This window comes from Chiloscyllium plagiosum, unplaced genomic scaffold, assembly GCF_037043375.1.
Source record: "Chiloscyllium plagiosum isolate Xiang-an unplaced genomic scaffold, Cpla_swu_hap1 HiC_scaffold_7, whole genome shotgun sequence".
In the NCBI taxonomy this organism is placed as follows: Eukaryota; Metazoa; Chordata; class Chondrichthyes; order Orectolobiformes; family Hemiscylliidae; genus Chiloscyllium; species Chiloscyllium plagiosum.
This window is the reverse complement of record NW_028270145.1, coordinates 56,791,271-56,809,676: the sequence shown is the minus strand read 5'-3', so window position 1 is coordinate 56,809,676 and position 18,406 is coordinate 56,791,271. Positions and strand designations below refer to the sequence as shown.

The window sequence follows — 18,406 nt, the reverse complement described above, 5'->3', positions numbered from 1 at the left end:
AAAGGTTCACAATCCACCGAGTACAAAAAAAATCCTTCTTATCTTAGACCTAAGTGGTATTCCCCTTGTTTTTAAACTGAGGTCCCTGTTTCTAGACTCTGTAACCAGGTGAAACACCTTACCTGCAACAACGCTGCCCATCCCTTTAAGCACTTTGTAAGCTTCAATGAGATCATCTCTCATTCTTCGAAACACAGAGAATGCAGGTCCATTCTCCTCAATCTCTCTTCATAAAACCTTCTGCCATCCTGTGAACAAGACTGGTGAATCTTTGCTGCATCCCTCTATGACAATTGTATATTTCCTAAGATATGCGATTTAAACTGCACATATGATTGTAGTAGGAGGGCAGAAGTGATATTGTGAAGGGGAGCTCACATTAAGACCCGGTTTCATTTCAGGGACACATTCTAATTTCTAATTTCCAGTGACATTTTAATAAAGCAGAAGGGTCTCATGCTGGAAAGGACATCAGGCAGGTACAAAGTCTCAGGCCAAGAATACTGGCAAACCGAGGAAATGGACCCTGATGTAAAGTTAGTGATGAAAAGTGGGATTAGCAATTAATCCAGCTCCTATGTGGGAGGTGAAGATAGGATCTTACGATGCATAAGGATTACTTGCAGGGATCTGGAGATCATTCTATACTTCTCCCAACCCATAAACATTTTCTATAGAAAAGTTACACTTTTAAACTTTCCTTGATTACTTTTCGTCATGTACTCTGCAATTCTCACCATGGTATGGCTGTTGGGCTTGACCTTTGCTGGCTATCAATTTCTAATTTAGGGTACATCCCTGAATTCTGGAAATGGCCAGTCCTTCCATGTTCTCAGGCAAGTGAAAATTGAAGATGGGAAGTCTGAGAATTCTCTGTGGCAACTCAACATTTCAAACTCTCACCCAAACCTCTTAATCACCACCCTGTCCACAATGTGTATGCATACAAAATATTCCATAGCAGCACCCAAGTCCTGTTGTAGTCAACAACGGTGAAGGTGTTTCAACAAAAAAAACTTAATGCAAGTAAATTAAGATAAATTTAAGTAACTGCTTCCCAACAACTTTTTTAAAAATGATCAGTTAGAAGATTGATAAACTCATTTGATCATAACATTTTGGGCATTTTGAATTCTAAATTTGAAGACCTTGATACTTGGCAGAAGAATACCTATTTTTAAGAGGCTGCATGGACTCCTGAGTTTCCAATACAACTGCAGCAAGCATGTGTTCAAAATGAGCAGGAATTGTTTTACTCACCATGCTGATAATGACCAAAAGCAAATAAGGTCCAAACACTTGTTTCTGCAATATATTTCTTTGGTTTCCTTCAGGAAGTCCAATCTACAAAACTGCTAATAGGCAATCCTTAAAGGATCTGCTAAACTACAGTCAACAAGGTAAGATTTTAAAATAGGAGAAAGTGAGGACTGCAGATGCTGGAGATCAGAGCTGAAAATGTGTTGCTGGAAAAGCGCAGCAGGTCAGGCAGCATCCAAGGAGCAGGAGAATCGACGTTTCGGGCAATGAGTCCTTCTTCAGGAATGAAGATTTTAAAACATACTTACATATACTTGAATATGGAGCTCAGAGTAACAACGGTGCATTTCAAAGAAGGTGGAGTGTTGCTAGATCTGGCTTGCCCCATTGCTGACATTGGCTGACCAAAGGTACCTCATCCTGGACATTGCTGCTGTTTGCCTGATCACTGACCCAGTCAACCCCTTTTTTCAACTGCCCCCTCTTTCTCGATTATGGTTCATCAAAACTGTAACCCCTTCCAGTCTCTTTTTCCTACTTACCTGAGAGCTGCTGTTGAAATTGGAGTGGCCTGATTTTCCGTTCCTCTTCACCAGGGAGCTGCCAAGGGCTTAGAAGCCTACAGCTCAGCAGTGAAGATGATGAGGCCCAAAGGCTTTGATGTCCTTTGGGCCTCACCTGTTAAGTGAAAGAATTGTTCCTTGCACCCTTCATGTACCCAGAATTTGCTCAATTTTCAATTCTGTAGTATATAAATCCAACAAGAACTTGGAGTTATAGTATACTCCTCAGGGTGAGTGTAGAGAGAGGATGAAAAAGGTTTTCAAAATAAAGAAAGAAGTAGTAAGTCTGAGTGATTTAGAAGTGCATTTTAAGAAATAGGAGCAATATGACTGAAAGATCAGCCTCTGGTGATGCTATCGAAAAACAGCTATACACTCTCATTAGAGTGTGAAAATAGATAAGTCCCCCAGGCCAGATGGGATTTATCCTAGGATCCTCTGGGAAGCCAGGGAGAAGATTGCCGAGCCTTTGGCATTGATCTTTAAATCGTCATTGTCTACAGGAATAGTGCCAGAAGACTGGAGGATAGCAAATGTGGTTCCCCTGTTCAAGAAGGGGAGTAGAGACAACCCAGGTAATTATAGACCAGTGAGCCTTACTTCAGTTGTTGGTAAAGTGTTGGAAAAGGTTATAAGAGATAGGATTTATAATCACCTAGAAAAGAATAATTTGATTAGGGATAGTCAGCACAATTTTGTGAAGGGTAGGTCGTGTCTCACAAACCTTATTGAGTTCTTTGAGAAGGTGACCAAACAGGTAAACCGGTTGATGTGGTGTATATGGATTTCAGCAAGGCATTCGATAAGGTTCCCCACAGTAGGCACTTGAACAAAATGCGGAAGAATGGGATTGTGGGAGATATAGCAGTTTGGATCAGTAATTGGCTTGCTGAAAGAAGACAGAGGGTGGTAGTTGATGGGAAATGTTCATCCTGGAGTCCAGTTACCAGTGGAATACAAAAGGGTCGATGTTGGGTCCACTGCTGTTCATCATTTTTATAAACGACCTGGATAAGGGCATAGAAGGGTGGGTTAGTAAATTTGCAGACGACACTAAGGTCGGTGGAATTGTGGATAGTGACGAAGGATGTTGTAGGTTACAGAGAAACATAAATAAGCTGAAGAACTGGGCTGAGAAGTGGCAAATGGAGTTTAATGCGGACAAGTGTGAGGTGATTCATTTTGGTTGGAGTAATTGGAATGCAAATGACTGGGCTAGTGGTAAGATTCTTGGTAGTGTAGATGAGCAGAGAGATCTCGGTGTCCAGGTACACAAATCCTTGAAAGTTGCCACCCAGGTTGACAGGATTGTTAAGAAGGCATACAGTGTTTTAGCTTTTATTAATAGAGGGATCGAGTTCCGGAACCTTGAGGTTATGCTACAGCTGTACAAAACTCTGGTGCGGCCGCACTTGGAGTATTGTGTACAGTTCTGGTCACTGCATTATAAGAAGGATGTGGAAGCTTTGGAAAGGGTGCAGAAGAGATTTACTAGGGTGTTGCCTGATATGGAGGGAAGGTCTTATGAGGAAAGGCTGAGGGACTTGAGGCTGTTTTCGTTAGAGAGAAGAAGGTTGAGAGGTGACTTAATAGAGACATATAAGAGGGTTAGATAGGGTGGACAGGGAGAGCCTTTTTCCAAGTATGGTGACGGTGAGCACGAGGGGGCATAGCTTTAAATTGAGGGGTGATAGATATAGTACAGATGTCAGAGGTAGTTTCTTTACTTAGAGAGTAGTAAGGGTATAGAATGCTTTGCCTGCAACGGTAGTAGATTTGCCAACTTTAAGTACATTTAAGTCATCATTGGACAAGAATATGGATGTACATGGAATAGTGTAAGTTAGATGGGCTTCAGATTGGTATGACAGTTTGGCGCAACATCGAGGGCTGAAGGGCCTGTACTGCACTGTAATGTTCTAAGTAATTCGACATTTACAGCAATATGTTTTTTCATAAGTCTTTACAATTTCCAGTTCATTGCAGGTAACATGGTCACGTAAATAGCAAAGCAAATAATCAACTACCATTGAAATTTGATGTAGGGCATTTTCATAACCAATGCAGTCCGGCCACAGTTGATGCTTTAACACAAAAGACAAAAGCCTTTTGTCTAGATAAGATGATGAATAAAATTTATAAATCCTGGATGGTCAGTTAAGGTATTTTGGAAAATTGTCAATCTGGACAGATTCCAGTTCAGCAATAACATCTCCGTTCCATTTGCAGATCAGCATTACATTGGGGGTTCAAAGGTGGCTATGCAAGGCATGGTAATATGATACATTCCACCTATGCTTTCAGTAGGCCCAAGTGAAATTCCATCACCCTCGTAGCCTTTAACAAGGCCACAAACATGAACTGAGGTAAAAATTCTGCTGGGAACCAAAAATTTTATTTATCTAGAAGACCTGTAACAACTTCTGGTAAATGATTAGCTAATTTGAATTGAATTGAAAATTTGTGCTGTGTCCTACTGAAATGCACTTATAGGTGTGATACATACATTTCTGTCATGTCCTTTTTCCCTGGGATCTGGGCCTGGTTCTCTGGTTTTTGACCAGGAAGAAATGTATCCTAATCTACTCGTCTTGCATTGCCAGAGCAGCTCTTGACTAACTTGAACAATATGTTTGCTGACAGCAATAGTCTAATGATGATTACCGATTGTGCAAGCTCACCACTGATTATTAAAGTCTGTGCTTGTGTACTCACATATGCACAACACCAACCCAATTTTTAAAATATTAAAAGTTTACTTTGTTTTACATTTCAATTCTCTTGCTTGCTCTAAACTTTGATTAAAATTGTATCATTATTTGGTACTCACCACTTTTGTTAAACTATATTTATGAGAGATGTCACTATTAAAGCTCATACTTCTGGAGGGTCAGCAAATATTGTCCAATTTTAAGACAAAAGTTATACCCTTCACTCTCTTTCATTACATCCTAATTGTCAGAGTCATAGAGATGTACAGCATGGAAACAGACCCTTTGGTCCAACCTGTTCATGCCACCCAGATATCCCAACCCAATCTCGTCCCACCTGCCAGCACCCGGCCCATATCCCTCCAAACCTGAGGTTACCATGGTACAAAGATTCCATGATATTGCAGTAAGACAACAGAAGAGCAGGTCTCAAGAATTACATCAGTTGGTATGGAGATTGAACCAAGTCATTGACATTATTAAGGATCATGCAATTACCAATGAGTTATCTGGCTTTGCTATGCTTCTAGGATATCTTTTACAAATCTGCCTGGATTAAATGAATCTCAAGGTTGCATTGTATGTTGCAGAACCTTGATCACAACTGTTGACATTTATCAGATTCAACTTTCAGTTCTGAATCTGTTGGTCAGAACTGTCTGATCTTCATGCCATTTTACTCTTTAAGCATGTTGTGTAAACAGTACCAATGCCTCTTCATGTGGGCCTTAGCTGTAATCTGGGTTTGAACATTGTGAAGTATTTCATAAATCCACAATTTTTATATGACAGGGCAGGAATGTAATACAAAATAAGTGTACTTTAGAAGACTACTTAAACTAGTTTACCTTTGGGTGTGAGCTGTCCCAGTGGTAGTCTTTGAGCAAATGTAAAGTCACAAAGCAAAAGTCGCTGTTCATTGTCAGAAAGAAGAATGTTGTCACCTAAAATATTTCAAACTTATAGTTATTAAAAATGATCATAAAACTGCTCATTATTTATCTGTTTGGGTGTTAAGTTAATGAAAGTAGAACATATCAATAAATTATTTTCATAAGTACAATTTATAGTAGACTGAATTGAGCATAATAGAACACAAGGGGAGTTCTGCTGATGGATATCTATTCAGTTGCTTCCTTGACAAATATAAATGCTAAAAGTTTCCCAATTTAGCACTGAGCTAATTCTAAACTGAACCCAATTTCTACATCCTTTGCATCCTTCTGGGAAATTATTGTTAGCTGTGCTTTTCAGCTTGAAATAGCGGTTAAATAGTATTGAGCTGGTTTTATTTTTCCCAGAAGGTTAGGAAACATCTAACTTGACACACATTATTCATTTATCTGTAATGGTACAACAAGGGTAAGGCCTGGGTTGGCCAACTACAATCATGGGCTATGGCTGAATTACAAACCTACTTCAATTTTTAAAAAATGTTATTGTCAATCTGCATGAGAATTGCAAATGAAAGCAACTTCTTGTGTTTTAAATAATCCTTTTAACCTCATCAGATTCTAGTTTCTAAAATACTCCAGAATTTTAATAATACTATTTATTTCTCCTTTTAACATGCACTTTGATTTAGGATATGTTATCTTTTGACCCATTCGAACAGCATCATTATTTATATTGGATATTACTGTGATTGAATCCAGTGGGCATAATGTTTAAAATGTAGGCTTGGTGCCAGCAAAGCCAAATAGCTAGTGCAGCGTTCAGCCATTTCCCCAGGTGATGAACACTTAGTGCTCACTCACTGGAAAATCTTAGCAATTAATTCTCTGAAAAACCTAATAGAAATATAGTTGCTATTAATAATTGAATAAATACTTCAATCTGTCAAAAGTGAAAAATAATAATAATGCTATAATACCCGTGCTGGTTATTAACTAGCAACAAACAATGGCATGAAGCTTTCTTCTACCTTTCACGTCGTTGTGAATGATGCTGCATCGGTGCAAATAGTCAAGGGCATCCAGAAGCATTTTGAAGTACTTTATGGCCACTTTGTGAGAAAGGCAGACCTTTTTCTTTATTAGTGCACTTAATGTTCCACCTATATGGAAAGAAGGATGAATATAAAATATCTTTCAATATAAAATGTAAGGAAAGTAATACTGTTGGAATTAGTTTATTCTTAATTTGGTTGGCAAGTGCTGTATCACTTGGAAAGTGCTGTTTTACCCCACAGGGTTGAATGATCAACATGCATATACCTTCAGGGAAAATGATTAAAGATAGAGATCTGGGTTTTCTAGTGCATTGATTCCTCCTGTGTAATGATAAATGGCAAAATATCTCACATGAACATTGCATTGTAAGTGAATTTGATTGTAAGGTGAGCATATTTTAGTCTGGTACAAGACTTTGGTTAAACCTCAGCCAGAATACGGAGAGGGATAAGGAGTGAGGAATTTTAACTTTTTGACCTGCCCAGAATGAATAGAGCAGCTGCCTACTCACTTTGGAGTTTTGACTCTGGAGTGCACATTCAAACTGACTGCTGTTTTGACAGACCAAACATCCATCTATCTCAGTCTTAATTGTATTCAATGATGAAGCATCCACAAACCTCTGGAGTTTACAATTAGAAAGTTTCATAAGCCTTTGAGTGAATTAATTTCTCTTTAGGGTCCTTATCCTGAGACTATGGCCCCATTTTCAAAATTCCAGCAGAAAAGAACTCTTAGCATCTAAAATGTGAAGCCCATTTGCAATTTTGTAGATTTCAATGAGATCACTTCTCATTCTCATAAACCCCAGAAAGTATAAGTCCTTTTCATTCATAAATTCATGGGATATGGGTGTGCCTAGCTCTAAAGTCATAGAGATGTACAGCACAGAAACAGACCTTCGGTCCAACTCATCTATGCTACCAGATATTCTAACCTAATTTAGTCCCATTTGCAGCATTTGGCCCATATCCCTCCAAACCCTTCCTATTCACATACCCATCCAGATGCCTTTTAAATGCTGCAATCGTACCAGCCTCCACCACTTCCTCTGGCAGCTCATTCCACCCTCTGCATGAAAAAGTTGTCCCTTAGGTCTCTTTTATACCTTTCCCCACTCACTCTAAACCTATGTCCTCTAGTTCTGGACTCCCCCATCCCAGGGAAAAGACCTTGTCTATTTATTCTATCCATGCCCCTTATGAAGGGCTTATGCCCAAAATGTTGATTTTCCTGCTCCTTGGATGCTGTCTGACCTGCTGTGCTTTTCCATCACCACACTCTTCGACTTTGTTCTCCAGCATCTGTAGTCCTCACTGTCTCCTAGTGTATGAGTCCTGCTCTGATTTGCTTTTCCAAAATGCAGCACCTCGCATTTAATTCAATTAAACTTCATCTGCCACTCTTTAGCCCATTGGCCCATCTGATCAAGATCCCATTGTATTCTGAGGTAACCTTCTTTACTGTCCACTACACCTCCAATTTTGGTGTCATCTGCAAATTTACGAACTATACCTCTTATGTTCACATCCAAATAATTTGTATCAATGACGAAAAGTAATGGACCTAGCACCAATCCTCATGGCACTCCACTGGTCACAGGCCTCCAGTCTGAAAAGCAACCCACCACCCTCTGTCTTCTACCTTTGAGCCAGTTCTGTATCCAAATGGCTAGTTCTGTCTGTGTTCCATGAGATCTAACCTTGCTAACCAGTCTCCCATGGGGAACCTTGTCGAACACCTTTCTGAAGTCCGCACAGATCACATCTACCACTTTGTGTTCATCAATCCTCTTTGTTACTTCTTCAAAATCAAGTTCATGAGACATGACTTCCCATGTACAAAGCCATGTTGACTATCCCTAATCAGTCCTTGCCTTTCCAAATACAAATAAATCCTGTCCCTCAAGATTCCCTCCAACAACCTGCCCTCCACCAACATTAGGCTCGCTGGTCTATAGTTCCCTGGCATTTCCTTATCACCTTTCTTAAATAGTGGTACCACTTTAGCCAACCTCCAGTGGGGACCTCACCTGTGACTATCAATGATACAAATATCTTAGCAAGGGCCCAACAATCACTTCCCTAGCTTGCCACAGAGTTCTAGGGTATACCTGATCAGGTCCTGGGGATTTATCCACTTTTATGCATTTCAGCATTTTTCTCCTCTGTAATAAGTACATTTTTCAAGATGTCATCTATTTCCCCACATTCTATATGGATGGCATCTATTATCCATCCTGACCTGCCCTTCAAAATGTAAGTTGACTTCTTACATTGCTGCAATTTGTGAAGTTTAGAAACATTTACAGTGCAGTTGGTTCTTGGATTTTGAACCAGTGACAGTGGAGGAACAGCAATATATTTCAAAGACAGAACATGTGTAGCTTGGAGAGGAACTTGCTGATGGTGGTGTTCCTACAAAACAATTGAAGCAAGACTTCTTTCCAGCTATACTCAAATCCTCTTGTGATAAAGATTTGAATTTCTGGCTGTACCTTCATGCTAGAATTCAGTGACTTATAAGCAAGAACATATGGGTCCCTTTGGACATCAACACTTTCCATCTGCCACCATTCAGGAAGTATTTTACACCTCCCTTTCTCCTACTTCTCACACTTATTCATTATATTCCCTCTATCAGATTATTGCCCATTCACTTTGTCTAATTTTTGTTTGTGTATTCAGGGAATGTGGATGTGCTCACTGACTGGGCCAGTATTTAGGCTCATCCCCAATTGTCCTGGAGAAGGAGATGATGAACTGCATTCCTGAAATGCTAGAGTTCATTTGGTATATATTAGGGAGAGACCTTTAGGTTTTAACACAGCAGCCATAAAGCAACAATAATATACTCCAAGTCGGGTATAAGTGGCTTGCAGAGGTACTTGGCAGATGGTAGATGGTATCAAGCCTCTTGAGTACATTTGGAGCTGCACTTATCCAGGCAAACACTGGGTATTCCTTCATATTTCTGACTTATGGAGATGAATGCTGTGTTGCAGGATTCCTAGACACTGACTTGCTCTTGTAGCCACAGTATTTATCTGGCTAATTCAGTTTAGTGCAGTACTAGCCAAAAAAATATCAATAGGGATGATTCAGCAATAATATTATCATTAAAGATCAAAGAGCAATGGTTAGAACCCCTCTTGCTGGAGATGGTCATTGCTGGGTATTTGTGTGGAACAAATATTACTTACCATTTCTTAGTCCAAACCTGGATATTGTTCAAGTTTTGTGACATTTGGGCATCAACTTCATTATCTAAGAGTTCAGAATGGTGCTGAATGTAAATGCAATCATCAGTGAACATTTGTACTTCTGACCTTATGATGGAGAGAAAGTCATTGATGAAGCATCTGAAGATGGTTGGGCCTAGGAGCCTCCGCTGGGGAACTCCTAGAAATGTCTGGAACTGAGCTAACTGAACCACAACCATCTTCCTATGTACTAGGTATGTGGCAAAGCTTTCCTGCTGATTCCCATTGATTCCTGCTTTGCTAGTGTTCCTTGATGTTACACTGAGTTAAATGTGGGCTTGATGTCAACAGCAATCACCCTCACCTCAACAATGGAGTTCAGCTCCTTGTATCCATGTCTGAACCAAGGCTGTAATGAGGTCAGGAATTCAATAGCACTAGTGGAACCCAACCTGAGCATTATTGAACAGGTTGTTGCTAAGGAAGTGCTGCTTGATAAAACTACTGGGGATAACACCATCCATCACTTTTGATGTTAGAGAGTAGACTGTTGGGGCAACAATTGGCTGTGTTGGATTTGTCTTGCTTTTCACCCGGACCAACCAACCCAACCACCCTGTAGCTCAACATTTCAATTCCCCCTCCCACTCCACCAAGGATATGCAGGTCTTTGGACTCCTCCATCGTCAGACCACAACAAAACGACGGTTGGAGGAAGAATGCCTCATCTTCCAGCTAGGAACGCTCCAACCACAAGGGATGAACTCGGATTTCACCAGTTTCCTCATTTCCCCTCCCCCCACCCTGTCTCAGTCAAATCCATCAAATTCAGCACCACCTTCCTAACCTGCAATCTTCTTCCCGACCTCTCCGCCCCCACCCCAGTCTGACCTATCACCCTCACCTTGACCTCTTTCCACCTATCACATTTCCGACGCCCCTCCCCCAAGTCCCTCCTCCCTACCTTTTATCTTAGCCTGCTGTACAAACTTTCCTCATTCCTGAAGAAGGGCTAATGCCCGAAACGTCGATTCTCCTGTTCCCTGGATGCTGCCTGACCTGCTGCGCTTTTCCAGCAACACATTTCCAGTTTTCATGCACAGGGCATACTTAGGCAATTTTGGAAGATAGATGCTAGTGTTATACCCTGTAGTTGTACAGGTTGGCTGAGGGCAGGGCAAATTCTTGAGCACAAGGTTTCAGCATAGTTGCCAGACTATTGTCAAGGGTCATAGTCTGTTCAGCATCCAACAGCTTCAAATACTTCTTAACATGCAAGGTTTGTGAAGGTTTGTAGCTCAGGTTGATGTTTAGGGTGTGGGTTTGCTCGCTGAGCTGTAGGTTTGATATCCAGACGTTTCATTACCTGGCTAGGTAACATCATCAGTGGCGACCTCCAAGTGAAGCAAAGCTGTTGTCTCCTGCTTTCTATTTATATCTTTCTCCTGGATGGGGTTCCTGGGGTTTGTGGTGATGTCACTTCCTGTTCATTTTCTGAGGGGTTGACAGATGGCATTGAGATCTATGTGTTTGTTTATGGTGTTCTGGTTGGAGTGCCAGGCCTCTAGGAGTTCTCTGGTATGTCTTTGCTTAGCCTGTCCCAGGATAGATGTGTTGTCCCAGTCGAAATGGTGGTTTTTTTCATCCATGTGTAGGGCTACGAGGGAGAGAGGGTCGTGTCTTTTTATGGCTAGCTGGTGTTCGTGTATCCTGGTGGCTAACTTTCTTCCTGTTTGTCCAACGTAGTGTTTATGGCAGTGCTTGCATGGAATTTTGTACATGACGTTGGTTTTGTCCATGGGTTGTACTGGGTCTTTTAAGTTTGTTAGTTTTTGTTTGAGAGTGTTGGTGGGTTTGTATGCAACTAGGATTCCGAGGGGTCTTAGTAGTCTGGCTGTCATTTCTGAAACTTCTTTGATGTATGGTAAGGTGGTTAGGGTTTCTGGCTGTGTTTGGTCTGCTTGTCGTGGCTTGTTCTTGAGGAATCTGCGCACTGTATTTTTGAGTATCCGTTCTTCTTGAATACGCTGTATAGGTGGTTCTCCTCTGTTTTCTGAAGTTCGTCTGCAGCACAGTTTGCCCACCCTTTGTTACGCCTGAGTTACACCCTGAATTTGGCAGTGATACCAGAGGGTCTTTTCCTTGTTTATATGCTAATAACATGCAATTTTCAAAATTAGACTTACTGCAGTTCTCACTGAAACAAAACTTGTTTTAGGCCTATAGGAGTTTACTTCATTTTTTAAAAGTATTTTACTTCAGGAAGTATAAAAGTAGTCAAATACGGGTCTCAAATTGATGCCAAATTTAATATCATTGGTGAGGAAAAATTCTAAAGTGAAGTAATACTGTATACTGAAAGGAATTGAACCAGAACTCCCCATTTTCAGTGAAACCTGTACTGTTGCTACAGAAGTTGCAGTTGAAATAAAATTAATGCCAATTTCTAAGTTTTGTCACCATTACAGATTCTTTAGAATGTGTAATATTTTGTCTAATATTTTCAAATTAATAACTTTCAGCAATATACAAACTGCAAGAAGTTGAAGCAATCAGATTGTTTTATGTTATTGTGAGTTTGTAGCTTTCTTGTCTCCTAATTAATGCAATTGTTTTTGATTAACTAATTGGGAACAATTGGTTACTTGAGCAAACTGTACCTTTATTCTGACCAATCATGCATGATTTTCTTTTCACCGCAGGTGTGTGAGCTAAAGGTAATTACTAGCCGTGAGTCTGAAGTACAAAAATTTTAAAATCCCAATATGAAAGTAAAATGTATTTGTGAGCTACATCGCTTTGCCTCAATGTAAATTAGGTCAAATATTTTAAATGTATTATTCTTAGTATGATACAGCCTTTTTATTGCACTGAGCGTATGATTATGAGTTCCATCTGATATCCACTTCAGAAATATGACAGCACCCATCTTTACAAATTATTGACAAATTATTTTGAAAAAATTAAAGTTTGACTTTCTCAACTGATGACAGTTTAGAGGTTGTAAATAATTCCAATTAGTAATTACCATTCACCAGTTCCATGAAGAATATTACACAATCTCCATGTACAACAGATCCAAACAGCTGAACAATGTTCACTGCATTCAGACTTTTCCAGATTTCCAATTCTTCTTGTCTATAATGTTTCCTTGGAATCTAAAAATGCACAGAGATGGTCAAATAGCAACCAAAGAAAGTTGTTGTCTTGAATTGATGTAATTGATGTAATGAATTAACATTTCATTTTACTTAACATATAGCAATAATACAGTTTTACAAAATTGTCAATACAAAAGTCTCTACTAAAACTTGACCGATCCTTTAAAATCAGAGATTATTGTCTGTTTCTGCCTTGAAGTAAAGACCGAGGATTTAATCGGCAAATTTTTCACAAGCTTATTGGACAGCTAATGCTCTCTCCATATCACTGCGTATCTTTGCTCAGTCTCTGTCAATGAATGAGGATGTGAGTCAAAGATTTATGATATCCATCCCTTTGTACAATTTGTATCTACAGCAATGATACTGACTAGTTCTGAGTTACAGTGAACAAAACTATCAGCTGATATCAACTGATTTCTCAAAAGACCTCTGTTATGCTCCACTCAGTAAGAAGTATTGTCCTGTCGTAACAACTGATGTGATGGCTTATCAATGACAGCTGGTTAGAATGGAGACTTCCTGACTTAGTTTATCTTATCCATAAATCTTTGGAGTTTGGGCACATTCTGGTGAGTTGGGAACTCCTTGATTGCTCATGTCTTCTGCAGATCAACTCTTAAATCAAATGTTTCTCCAATATGTCCAAGGTACTTGGAGGTCTTGACTTGTGAGAACTCACATTTGTTGTCAGGTGCAGTTCCTGCTTCCTGTAGGTATTGCTGCAAAGCTTACATTCTAATGCCATGTTCTGAATGAATTGATCTTTGAGTTAGGATATCATCCATGTGACACAAGACTTGATCCAATTATTTTAGGATGTTAAAGTACATTCTAAGTCTTTTACAGAATGCCTCCATAAGTATTTTACAAACTGACAATGGTGAGTTTAAGGCATATGCTTTTGGAAAACAGCAAATGTTTTGTTCAATACCCATTTGGCTAGACCTGAATAAAGAGATGTAGATTTAATTGAAAGTATTGAAACTTTTACATTGATAACCACCACAACACTACCAGCAACAATCAGCGACCAAATGAAATCAGTGATGCACTGAGAGAGAATCAGAGAATACTATATCTAAGTATGGCGGACATATGTTCCACAAACTCTCATACTCAGATGAACAGAAGGGAAACCTCAGGGTAGTAGATCTTTTCTTCATCTGTGACAAGACTCTCATTTTGAAATGACTGCACCTAGTGCATCAAGGTATCACAAAATATGGAGGCAGAGTGAGAGATTCTGTTTGGTGGTCATGTCTCTCAAAAACATTGGAAGAGACTTTTTTTGTTCATAGGTTGTAGGCATTTGGGCTAGGACAGTATTTATTGTCCATTCCTAACTGCCTTGGAGGAGATGATTTCAAATCAGTATAGTGTGTGGTTTTAATGGGAACTTGCAGGAGGTAATGTTCCTATGCATCTGCTGTACTTATTCTTCTAAGTTGTAGAGGTTGCTAGTTTTGCAAATGCTATCGAAGTAGCCTTTATATGTTTCTGCTATAAAACATGTAGGTGGAATACTCAGCTTGCTGCTTTGCATTGGTAATGAAGGGAATGAATGTTGAAGATGGTGGATCTTGTGCTCAAGCAGGCTGCTGTGACCTGGATGGTGTCAAGTTTCTTGAGCATTGTTGGAGCTGCATCCCTCCAGACAAGTTGGGATTCTTCCATTGCATTCTTGACTTGTGCCTCTCAGATGGTGGACAGGCACTGAGGAGGCAGGAGATGAGTTACTCATCACAGAATTCTTAGCATCTGATCTGTTGTTGTAGTTACTAAATTTAAAATAAAGCTGTAATTTTTTGTGTACTATTCATTATCAAGAGACAAGAGAAGTATTGATGTCACTCTGCTTTCACCAAGGCCATGGGAACATCTTGAAATGGATGAGCACAGGGATAAAATGTTCTTGATTATAGTAGACTTCTACTCCAAATGGATTCAAGTCAAACAACGGCAGGGCTACACATCTGAAGCAGTGATGTTCCTCTGAATCTTGAAAAAAAGACTAAGGTCAGAGGCTGGCAATACCACATTTTTGTTTAGCTAGCAATGTAATGTGGCAGGATGGCATTCCTGGGACCAATCCTGGAACAATGTAAAGAGGAAAGTGAGGTCTGCAGATGCTGGAGATCAGAGCTGAAAATGTGTTGCTGGAAAAGCGCAGCAGGTCAGGCAGCATCCAGGGAACAGGAGAATCGACGTTTCGGGCATAAGCCCTTCTTCAGGAAGGGCTTATGCCCGAAACGTCGATTCTCCTGTTCCCTGGATGCTGCCTGACCTGCTGCGCTTTTCCAGCAACACATTTTCAACAATGTAAAGGGGGCAAAGACACAGGGAAAAATGCATTCACATAGTGCCATTTCAAACCCATGCTCCACAAAACTGCATTAGTTGAGTGAAATCAAATGTCACTGATGGTCACTACCTGTGAAGCATTCCTCATTTATATAATTGAATAAATACACATGGGCCTAGGCATTAAATCTGATGGTGTTGGTAAAAACAGTGACTGCAGATGCTGGAAACCAGATTCTAGGTTAAAGTGGTGCTGGAAAAGCACAGCAGTTCAGGCAGCATCCGAGGAGCAGGAAAATCGACGTTTCGGGCAAAAGTCCGAAAGAGCTCTATTCCTGATGAAGGACTTTTGCCCAAAACGTCGATTTTCCTGCTCCTCGGATGCTGCCTGAACTGCTGTGCTTTTCCAGCACCACTCTAATCTAGAATCTGATGGTGTTGGCTGTACCCAGAAAATCAATATTGACTGTGTAACATGGATTTGAAGTGACATTATGTGAATTAGTTTCTTCCCTCAATATAATGAGTGAGCAGTCATTTCTCTCTTAGAAACTGAGCGTTTAGCACAACTGTAATTAAAAGGAAAATTTTTCTTAATATGTTGATTGTCAAGAGCAGAAATACTATTCATTTAAGTTTCAAAACTGTTTTCAATAGAGATAATACAATTTTGATAAATACATTTGGAAATGCGTTGTCAGCCCACATGATAAAATATAATTGTTTCAAGCTTAGAAGCTTTAATATGAACAATCCGGGATTTCACTTTACAATACCTTTAATGTGAAAAGGTAAGCATGCTCTTGTTCATTTTGTTATTGAAAAACTTCTATACTCAAAGCAAAAACCATAAGGCTGGGTGAAAGATTAGAAGCAAGTAAGTTTAATTAAATCGTAATTTTTAAGGACATTTTCTGTGAGTAAAATGCCTTACAAAACAAATTATGACTGAAAGCTGAATAATAAACTATTGATCGAAGTGACAGAGAATGTGAATGCACACTGGAATTCATTCATGTAATAGGATAGCATCTGCAGTAACCCCTGAGAACTCTAGCAAATCATTTTTTTTATTACATCTGGAGTTAAATTTATTTCAAAAACAGAAAATCCTTTAACTCAGTTAGGCAGATGCAAAGCCATGAAATAGTGAAAGCTTTTGCCCACCAGGATCAATTAACAAAAAATGATGAAAATCTTCTTGTGCCAATGGCTCATAGTCACTAACGTTTAATATTTCAGTCTAATAGTGTAATAAATCTATATATCATGGAACCTTTCTCAGTTAAATTATACTTACCACAATAATGGTTCAGTATTTCAGGAACGATGTGTCCCTGTGATCTTGACTGATACATTGAGAGAAATTATTAAGTGAAGTCTATAACAGTGATGTACATCCCAAAGATATAGTAAACCTGAGCTTTTGAGCTACTTGAAGCTTAACATTGAGGTATAGAGCTTACTTTGCAAGAATGATTGCAACAGATCAGTTAACTTCAAAACTTTGGAAGCAATGGTGATGCTAAAATTAAACTTAAAAATATTATTGTAAAGGGATAAATTAACTCAAAGGATAACTGTGCACCTATTTTTTCTGTAGTTAAACTTCATCATTTGAAAATAAGCATATCATTACTGTTAGAAGTTAACAATTTTTTGGCAGTTATCCTGAATTAATCATGAATATGCCAAATTAGCCTGGTCTCTCGGGATAGTCAGCATGGCCTTGTGTGAGGTAAATCATGTCTCACAACTTGATTAAGTTTTTTGACAATATGGAAAAAATGATAGATGAGGCCACAGCAGTAGATGTTGTCTACGTCGACTTTAGTAAAGTCTTTGACAAGGTTTCTCATGGTAAACTGGTTAATAAAGTTAGGTCACATGTGATTCAGGGAAAGCTTTATAATTGGATACAAATTTGGCGTGACAGTTAGAGACAGAGGGTGATTATGGATGGTTATTTTTCGGACTGGAGGCTTGTGACCAGCAGTGATCTGCAGGGATCAAAACTGGGTCCACTTTTGGTTGTTATTTATATAAATGATTTGGATAAGAAGTTGGGATGCATGGTTAGTAAGTTTGTTGTTCACACTAAAATTGCTGGCATTGTGGAGTGAAGAAGGCATCTAAGTTTACAAAGAACTTGATCAATTGGGCTAATGGGGACTGAGGAGTGGCAGATTGAGTTTAATTTGGATAGATGTGAGGTATTGCATTTTGGTAAGATAAATAAGAGCAGGACTTATACAGTTAATGGGTGGGCCCTGGGTAGTATTGTCGAACAGAGAGACCTAGGGGTTCAAGTACATAGTACTTTGAAGGTTGTGACACACATTGACAGAGTGGTGAAGAAGGCATTTAGCATGCTTGCTTTCATTGCTCAGACCATTGAGTATGGAAGTTAGGACATCATGTTGCAATTGTACAGGACATTGGCGAGGTCACTTTTGGAGTAATGTGTTCAGTTCTGATCACCCTGCTATAGGAAGGATATTATTAAATTGGAGAGGGTTCAGGAAAGATTTTCAATGGATGCTGTCAGGACTGAGGGGCTTGAGTTATAAGGAGATGTTGGATTGGCTAAGACCTTTTCAATGGAGTGTAAGAGGTTGAGGGATGACCTTAGACATTATAAAATCATGAGGGCCATAGATAGGGTGGGGGAGTTCAAAACTAGGGGGCATATTTTCAAGGTCAGAGGAGAAAGATTTAAAATGGATCTGAGGGGCAACTATTTTTACACAGAATGGTTCGTATGTTGAATGAACTGCCAGAGGAAGTGGTAGATGCAGGCACAGTTACAATTTTTAAAAGATATTTGGATAGAAATTAATGAATAGGAAAGATGTAGAGGGATATGGGCCAAACTCAGGCAAATGGGACTAGTTTGGTTTGGGAAACCTGGTTGGTATGGACTAGTTGGGTAGAAGGGTCTGTTCCCATGCTGTATGACTCTATGACTCTTTCTGTATGATTGAAACCAAGATCTCCCCTACAGTAAAAAGCAAACAAATCTGCATTTATGCATAGCCTTTAATTTCTCAGGATGTTTCAATAGATCATTCTATCACAAAGACACTAATGTGAGAATCTAGGTTATACCATCACTGTTTGAGTGCAGTCTTCTGGCTTACAGGCAATAGGATTACCACTAGCTACATTAAAGTTGTACAGTAAGAATTTGACTGGGAGAATTACAATTTTGAATTGGATAACAAATAATAAAATCATTTCTCAGCATGGTTTG

At 39.4% G+C, this 18,406-nt stretch overlaps 1 protein-coding gene across 1 annotated transcript in view; it reads right to left on the bottom strand.

Moving 5' to 3' along the window:
• LOC122552019 (mitogen-activated protein kinase kinase kinase 15-like) overlaps positions 1 to 18,406 on the bottom strand; it is a 57,677-nt gene that overhangs the window by 19,255 nt on the left and 20,016 nt on the right. The window contains exons 5-7 of the mRNA XM_043694575.2: positions 12,717 to 12,846; positions 6,459 to 6,590; positions 5,383 to 5,478 (exon numbers count right to left, since the gene is read on the bottom strand). Of these exons, the coding sequence (XP_043550510.2) occupies positions 5,383 to 5,478; positions 6,459 to 6,590; positions 12,717 to 12,846 (358 nt within the window). The remainder of the gene's footprint in view (positions 1 to 5,382; positions 5,479 to 6,458; positions 6,591 to 12,716; positions 12,847 to 18,406) is intronic.